The following is an 8,229-nucleotide window of genomic DNA, read 5'->3' on the forward strand; positions in this document are numbered from 1 at the left end:
GTTACTAGTTTATAATTAGGTAGTAAAAAGGCACTAGAATGTTAAATGTTTCAACAATTATTGTACGGATACATATAGACAACAGCTTTATAGAGTATTAAACATTTACAAGAAGTTATTTTCCATTTCTCAAGCTGAAGCCAGCTTTTGCATGGCACCCCAAAATCACCAAATCTGTGACAGTTCAGTTCAGAATGAGGAGAACAAATCCCAGTGCTCACAAAAAAAACGAGTGCCAACAGAATCTCACCACTTGCTTTTGGGTAGCAGAGTAGTGCAGGAAAAACCTAATTAGTCATTGCCGTAGAAGTAATTGTGCGAGTGTATTTTTCTCCGTTTGTTACCCGTTCGCTATAGCGGTTTCATTAATTGGGGCCTGAAAACAAACACCTTTCTTGCTGGATGCTTGAGGCTGAGGAAAGTGGCTGGTATTCAGCCGTGAAGAGATATAAATACGTATGATGCGAGGAGGTGGGTGACTCCCGATGGCAGCCCGTCGCTGTTGGCACTGTTTACTCGAGATGTGTTTTCCCCCGGCCGGCTCTGGCCGCGTGGCAAGTGGCAGAATACGGCCGCATCGCTGAACGACAGCCGGCTGCGGATGTTAAGAGGGATGACGGCGTCAGTGCTTGTGCTGTGGATAAATATTAGATCTTTCTGGTGAGGGGTAGCAATGTGCATGTCCTCGGCTCTCAGATGCAGTCACAAAAGTGTGCCCTTCTTGCTTTGTTTTCTTAAATTTTCATTCCTATCAGGGTTTCTCTTGGCTTATTGACAGCTTCGGACAACAGTTAGCAATTTCCATAGACATTGGAGGAAAATAATGTCAAATGTTCAAAGCAAACGTGCTAAAACATATATCTGTCATTTGGGAATTTTAGGGTTTATTTGCAGCAATGGGAGGTGCACTTTTTTTTTTAAAGAGTGTTTCCTAATGTTTTCTGGACTTTAAAATCAGAAATCCAGACCATGTCAATCTGGGAAAAAAAAAAAAAAAATTGTTGAGGGGAGTTTTTGTTCTTTTCACCTGTATTCTGCTTTTTGAGCGATCTAACATCATGCTCTCATCTGTTTCTGCACTGTGGTGAGGGCTAGAAATGCCCTTTTAAAAAATTAAATCTAAGCTGCTCACATAATCATTAAAATACAAAAGCTGGATCTTCAAACATACAAAAATATCGTAATTAAGTAATAGGGGATTTGGTAACTTGGCATTCAGCTCTTTTCATAATGCCTGAGTGAGTTTCATGGTGAATGACTATGAATGATGAGCAGCCCTGCTGCTGAAAAGATTGATTTTCTTTTCCTTATTCTCTACCTCGTTCCTCATAACTTTCTTGCTTGTGCCACCCTTTTCTGTATATTCTTACTTTCTCATCTGTTTTTATCACCTGCTCTCTTTTTGCTGCTATTGTGCTCAGCTTTCTCCCTGCTTTTGTCCTTCAGCTTTGTTGGAACAAAATAGTACCTTTGTTTTTCAGTTTGCACAGTCATGGTATAAACTGCTACATTTTTATTGAAAGGTGACTTGAATTTTGTGACTTTCATGGAAATGTATGCAACTGGTATAGGAATATGATTTGTCCTTCCAGAAGAAAAAAAAAAAAAAAAGAAACAAAACGTTTGCTTTTGTATTATTTTTTTTAATATGTATGGAACTCTTGATCAAATATAAAGTTATCAGTTACTTTAATTGACATTAGGGCTTCTAATGCCCCAAACGTTCTGTTTTGAGCCAGATGTCAACTGATCAAGTTTTGGAATATGGAAAAAATTGGAGCCTTTACTTAGTATCTCGGAGCAGGTGGAAATACGTCTCAGTATTGGCATTAGAATACTGTGCTCTTTACGTACATTTCCATTCTCCGTGAAAGCATTTATATTCAGACGCTTTAAAGGAATTTTCCTTTAAATTATAAGCTATTTTAATGTGGTTTAATATATTTTAGAGAATGAGAAAAACAAAGCCTGGTTTCACTTAACCCTTCATTTGTGACCTGTAGGCTTAAGTGGAAAATAAGCCTTGTACCCAAAGTGAACTTTCCTGTTTTTCAGCTTCTTGTTTCTCCACAAAACAAAGAAATCAAGTAGGTAGAATTTAGAAATGACATACAGACAATGTTTTGGCTCCAATACCAGTATTCAAAACAAGAGACCTGCTGAAGCAGTTTGACATTGGTATTTCTTTTCTTAAGCTAAACTGTACCTCCCTCAGAGATTTGTACCTGATTTTGACCATACCTGAAAAGACACTCCGACTGAACCTGCAAATCCCAATCAACAAGAAGAGATTGTTAGCTTTCCTACTCATTGTGTGACACCTCACGATAATTAGTTAGCAATTAGTGGCTTAAAATTGCAAAAGAAGGTTCGGTACGGGATTATTTTTTTTAAGACCTTATTCTAGCCTTGTCTTTTTTGAAAGTTTCAGCCCCCACTGTAATGTCTGACATGAGAGTTTAATCTACTGCAGTGCCTTAAACCAAGGCTCTTGTGCTTTTTACTAGAGCAGTTGCAAGATTGTTACTACGCAGATACTTAAAACCCTAATGCAGATAAGGCTTTTGCTTCTGTTAAATATGTGGGTAGCCCAAGCTGCAGCTTAACACAGTTTTTATGCGAAGTGGAACTTCCTATAGAAAAAGATTGTGTTTAATCAAGGAATTGAGGTTTCTTTAAAAAGCAACCTGTTTTGTTTCTTCTCTTAGCTTTTACGGTATTTAATCTGACATTTTCAGTAGGTGCCAATGATTTTCTTATTTGTTTTTCTCCTAATTAAATTAACTTAATAAATGGCATTATTTTAATATTACTTTAGAGAAAACCCCATTCTATTTTGTCTGCCATTTAAAAATACCTTGGAGTGAAATGGTTCACAGAAAGATTTACAATAGTCATTTTTTCAGACGCAGAAGTGTGATAAAAAGTTTAATAAAAATGTTTAATTTAAGTCATACGTACACTGAAACTTAAAATATATATTCACAGTCATTTGTTTAAAATTAACCGTACTGGTTCATAAGCAACATCATGCTCCGTCTGCCAATTTATTCTGCTTTTCAAAATTATATTCCTGTTTACAGACAGATGGAAGCTCAGAATGGGATTAGTTTTACACTGCTACATTAGCAGTTGATAATCAAGATGTGATTTTGCATCTTAGACACTCAGTCCATCTAACTCCTTTTAATAACTGGAGCGGAGAGTTGCGTGGGGTGACTTCTGTTAGTGCTCAGGCACAACGGAAATCCTTGTCTGGCTTAAAAAAGAACAGGCTAATGAGCTATGAAGGATGGTGGGGTGGTAACTGGGCACAAAGATAAGCAGGAATGTCAGAGGGAAAAGTAGCTTCAGGCCTAGCTAGAGGGAAAATATCACCTGCTTTCCACCTCACATGCCTACAAAGTAAAATAAAGGAAGACGTAGGTCTACAAATACAGCAATATTAAAACAGAGAGACAGAATACTTTTGTTCATATTTTGAAGTCTTTCCATTTGAATTAAGAAGTCAAATATTCTTTTTTTGGTGGTGCCAGTTTAAACAGAAGGCTTATTTTTAAGGGCAAAGTTCAGCAAAATAGCATGATGCAATTTTTCTTTCCCATTTATAAGGGCTTTTTTTTTGATACAAGAAAACTTATTTGCTCTTAATGTATGTGAGTTCAAGAATAGATGTTTCGTCTGTTCTATGTAGCTTTGTTTCTAAATGCTTCTTTCCAAAATTCTTTTTCTGGTTAGTTTTACTTGGGTTTTGGCATTTCCAGAAGGCAAACAGGCTGCCAAATCACCATTCTTTTCCAACTCTTTGCTACTGACACATTTTGCCTTTTAACCAGTAGTTACAGAAAAATGTTTGAAAGTTCAGAGATCATGTTGAAACACCTATTAATTTGATTGAGAGGTGGAAAAAGAAACTAGGGACTGCACCTCTTGGTTTTTAACTTTGAGTTGTCAGCAGGTTTAGAATATTAACTTTTTTTAAATAAAATATGTGTTGTCACTTCTGCAGTTCTATTTAAAATATAATTCCTAACAAACTAACGTTATTAATAGAGGGTGTCATGAGATAATATAACATGTTCTTTCAAACTCATGCTTCTGTGCGCTTGGATATGCTTGGCATTATAAGAGAGAAATGCTGTATCAAATGTATATATTAGGCTTTCTTTTTGATTTTTCAGATTGAAAATATATAAAACACAAAAAAAATCAAAACAAGACAAACATCTGTAATGTGTTTAGTAACCACAATGCTGAACATGCTTTTTGAGTTTATTAGCTCAGTAAGGAATAACTTGTTATGGTAATTTCTGTAGAGAAGTTGAAGTGTGTTATGTATTAATAACAAACAATAGATTTGTTCACTCTGTATGGGTGGGCCAAACTGAAAGCATAATTAAAGCATGGTTTTATGGAGAGTCAAGGAGTGGTTTTATATATAATTGCCATTTGCAAATAAAACATTAATGGTGATTTGCTTTAAAGTCACTAGGTATTCCCAGGACTGAATCCTTTCACTTGTGACCAGTGAGAGTTTATTTTGAGTAACAATAGCATTATCATGCCCCTGCTTGATCATGGAACTTGCAAACAGTTGTAAAATCTGGAGAAGTTTTAGGTGAAATAGATTTGCCCTTTCTGCATGGAGGGCAGAGAGCCCATGCCAGGGATGCACAAGGGTGACCACAGAGGTCCTGCTGCAGAATCACGGTATCAGTTGAGTCAAAGTCATATTTTTGAGTGTTACTGTTAAGTGTTATAGTAGAAGATTAGGGAGTTACTGAAGTTAAACTGAAGAAGCGGATGTTGTGTTTAATACATCAAATAATCGCTCTTGAAAAGCAGATCTTCCAGTTTGTATTCTGGTATGTATGTTAGGCACGGTATTGATGGTGTACTCGCTTAACTTCTTCTTTAAGGATCCACCCACTTCTGTGTCTCTTGGACTCCGAATGGAAGAGATGATTTTCAATTTGGCGGACACGCATCTGTTCTTTAACGATTTAGAAGTAAGTGTTCATTCTTTTAAAACTCATAGAGGTGATTTAATATTTGTCTCCTTTTATGCATTGTTAGATGATTTGACAATTATTTTTGCTTTCACAGTTTTAAAATGGAAACTTTTAGAAAATATCTGTATAATTTAGTCATTAGGATATATACTAATATCTACGCTAAATGTCTGCTTTGGCATTCAAGGATTATAATAGTTTAAATGGTAGGGTTTTGTCTTCACAGGTCTTAGTGTTTATGAGCACAGTAGACAAGTTTTAGAAGCGGATACACCAAAAGCGTCTATAAACATCAGAATTCAAAAGTCTGCACAGGCCATTAAATATTAAACTTCAGCTTGTATAAACAGTTAATGGCTGGGTACAGATTTCTCACTTACATCCCACTGTGGGCAAGTGTTACCTTAAACCCAAGGGAAATCATTAATGTTGTGTATGCTGTCTGTCTCAGTAGCTTATTACTGGGGATCTTCTGCCTTCCCCGGCGGCAGGTACGATTTGTTTCGCGCTAGGGTTTCTCTGCCGCCAACGCCTCTCCCCTGTGGCGTGCGGCGAGGACCTGGTGTCGGCGTGCCAAGGGCTTTTTCGGTCTACGTAGGCTATGGTTTGGCGACGCTTGTGAGACCGTTCTAAAACTATCCGAACTGCTGAAAGAGACTGTCACCATAATGCCTGGCTGTTTCATCTTAAAAGGGAAAAAAGCAATTTCTGATCATATTTTAATAACATGAAAACATGAAAACAGTCAGATTTCTTTCCCATCATAATGAAGACAGCTGTTTATTTAAAATCCAACTGTTAAGCAAGCTTGTGGTGGGGCTGCCAACACACATTAATCATCAAGTTGTTGTTTTGCTAGATTTTAGAATAGTGTGTTATTCCAGACAGGCAAAAGAATCTAAAAGATTCAAATGCAACTTTTGCTGATCAAAGTTAATTGGCAGCAATTGGCCTTTAAATATTTCCTGATGTTTCCCTTTTCAAAATCAAGCAAAATACACCTTATTTAACAGATGAGCCAAAATCATTTGAAAAATGCTAGTGTGTGATAGACCTCAAATGTGGTTTGTCTAACATCTGTCCTATATTTTGATTTCTTTTCATCTAAAAAGAAACCACTCACAGATGATTTGGCATCTTAGAATGTAATGAAATTATTTAAATGTGCTTTATTTTTTCTTCCATTCCTTAGTGGAGTATTTCTTTTTTATGCTTAAAATAAAATAGATTATTTCTTTATATTATAAAGTAATGTTTTCTTTCATCAAGGTAGCTATATGTAGAGATATGATTGGTTTGGATATAAGAAGCACCCTGAGTGAGTTGCATGTATAGGACTGATTTTTCAGATTTGTAGAAAAGGATAACAATGCTAGTTATTTTCCAAATCTGTTTCTGATTTCTGGTTAGAATTCATTTTATCCAGAGCAGAAAGAGAAAGTACTACTGTATCTTACCAGCATATTCAATAAAGATCAGTGTGTTTTCATTTGCTGTGCATAGCCAGTGGACTTTCAGCTACTTCTTCATACATGATTGTCAGTGTCACTGACTTTAATGGAAGTTAATCAACTGCATCGTAGGGATAGTAGATTATCTTCTGCTAATTGGCATGTTACAGCCTTAACAACATAGCAGTTTATTCACTGAAGAATTTTGAAGCAGTGTATGAAAAAAATACTGATCCAGGTGGTTCATGGAAGCAGAGGAGCTCACTGGATGAGCTTGGTTCTTTGCATTCCCCCCATAACAAGCCAGCTTATCTTGCATCTCCAAGCTCAAGTGTAAGAGTCTGTGTCTATAGCCTAGTCTGTCTTCATACACAGAGGCAACTAGGAGTGAGCAGTTGCGCTCATGTCCTTGTACATGACCTCTAAGTCCTTATTTCTGCGGAACGTGACCTCCAATCTGAAAGATCATGCCCTGTCCAAGGGAGTGAAGAGTATGTTCAGCATGCAGAGGAGTGGGTTTGTGCTTGTGGGTTGCCACAGAGAAGTCTTCAGAGAAGTACATGGGGAGGGGGCATAAAGAAGCCTGTACTTTGTGGGAAGCAGCACATAAGGACTAGACCTGGCCACAGACTGAAGCTTTCAGTTCACCAGAAATGTCAGGTTTTGTGAAGCATGTCACAGACATGTGGTGTTTTTGAAGGAACTTGTCCTCCTGGAGCTGCAGTTTGTCGTTCTTGTGAGCGTCACAGTTGTTAGGAGGGCCTGCCTGGTTCCCAAGGCCTGCGACCTCGGGGCAGATTCCTTGCATCCATCTCAGAAACACAAGGTCCTTGCTTGGTGGTTTGGAAGTTCAGGCTGCCCTACAGCTTGACAGGCTTCCATGAAAACTGCGGGCAATTTGGCTTGGCTGTGCCTCAGGCCTAAAGCATCTGGTCCTGCTGATTGAAGGACTGAGTCTGGAAGATCTAGTGGTGACCCTGCTCAGGGCTAAGCTTTCCAGTTCCTGTGCAGAAGCATCTGGGCTGTTAGGAATCGAGATGTTTATAGGCAAGATTGCCAGCGAGCCACAGAGCTTGGGCATCCTTGCCCAGAAATAGTATGAAGACAGGCAAAGCTGGATTTGGAACATGTCTAACCCACAGTGTAGACATGTCTTTGGGTCTAGGCATAACTCAAAGCGGGAACCTGAAAGCTGATGCTCCCTGGCTCACCCAGGCTCAGAGGGAACCCTTCCTGGCATATAGAGAGGCTGGGTTTACGGGCAGGCAATCATCTGTCATAACTTTGGCCTATGGTGCACATTTTTCCAGATACCACAAGTTAATGTTTCTTAATAAAAATCTTCTTTTCATCTTGACGCGTTCCAGAAAGCTCTAATCAGAACAGATCTCTTGTTATCCAAGTTAGGGGGGAAGTATTTTGTCTTCTTATAAACTGCTGAAGACTGATTTAATGTTTTGAATGCGAAGGGCAGAGTTGCAGCAGCGATCTGCGAAGGACTGCTTGATTTGCGTATAACCTAACTGGCGTTTCAAAGCTCAACCTAGAGATTTATTTAGTGTTATTAGGTTAAATTCTAAACTTCAGCAGTCATTTTTTAGTCTGTATAAAGTGAATCAATGCCAATGCGTATCTGTTGCAAACTAGTTTACCCATCCTTAACTTAGTTGGGGATACAGCCAGGTAAATGAATCATCTAATTCCCTATATGTTGCTGCTATAATAATAATAATAATAATAATGATAATGATAATGATAATGATAAT

The 8,229-nt window shown here is 38.0% G+C and overlaps 1 protein-coding gene across 1 annotated transcript in view; it reads left to right on the forward strand.

Annotated features, from left to right (window-relative positions):
* Positions 1–5,009, forward strand: part of EYA1 (EYA transcriptional coactivator and phosphatase 1) — a gene marked incomplete at both ends in the record, with an annotated part of 46,565 nt that extends 41,556 nt beyond the window's left edge. The window contains one exon of the mRNA XM_010292688.1: positions 4,920–5,009. Within this exon, the coding sequence (XP_010290990.1) occupies positions 4,920–5,009 (90 nt within the window). The remainder of the gene's footprint in view (positions 1–4,919) is intronic.
* Between the last annotated feature and the right edge of the window lie 3,220 nt (positions 5,010–8,229).

This window comes from Phaethon lepturus, unplaced genomic scaffold (genome assembly GCF_000687285.1).
Source record: "Phaethon lepturus isolate BGI_N335 unplaced genomic scaffold, ASM68728v1 scaffold17518, whole genome shotgun sequence".
NCBI classification, from domain to species: Eukaryota; Metazoa; Chordata; class Aves; order Phaethontiformes; family Phaethontidae; genus Phaethon; species Phaethon lepturus.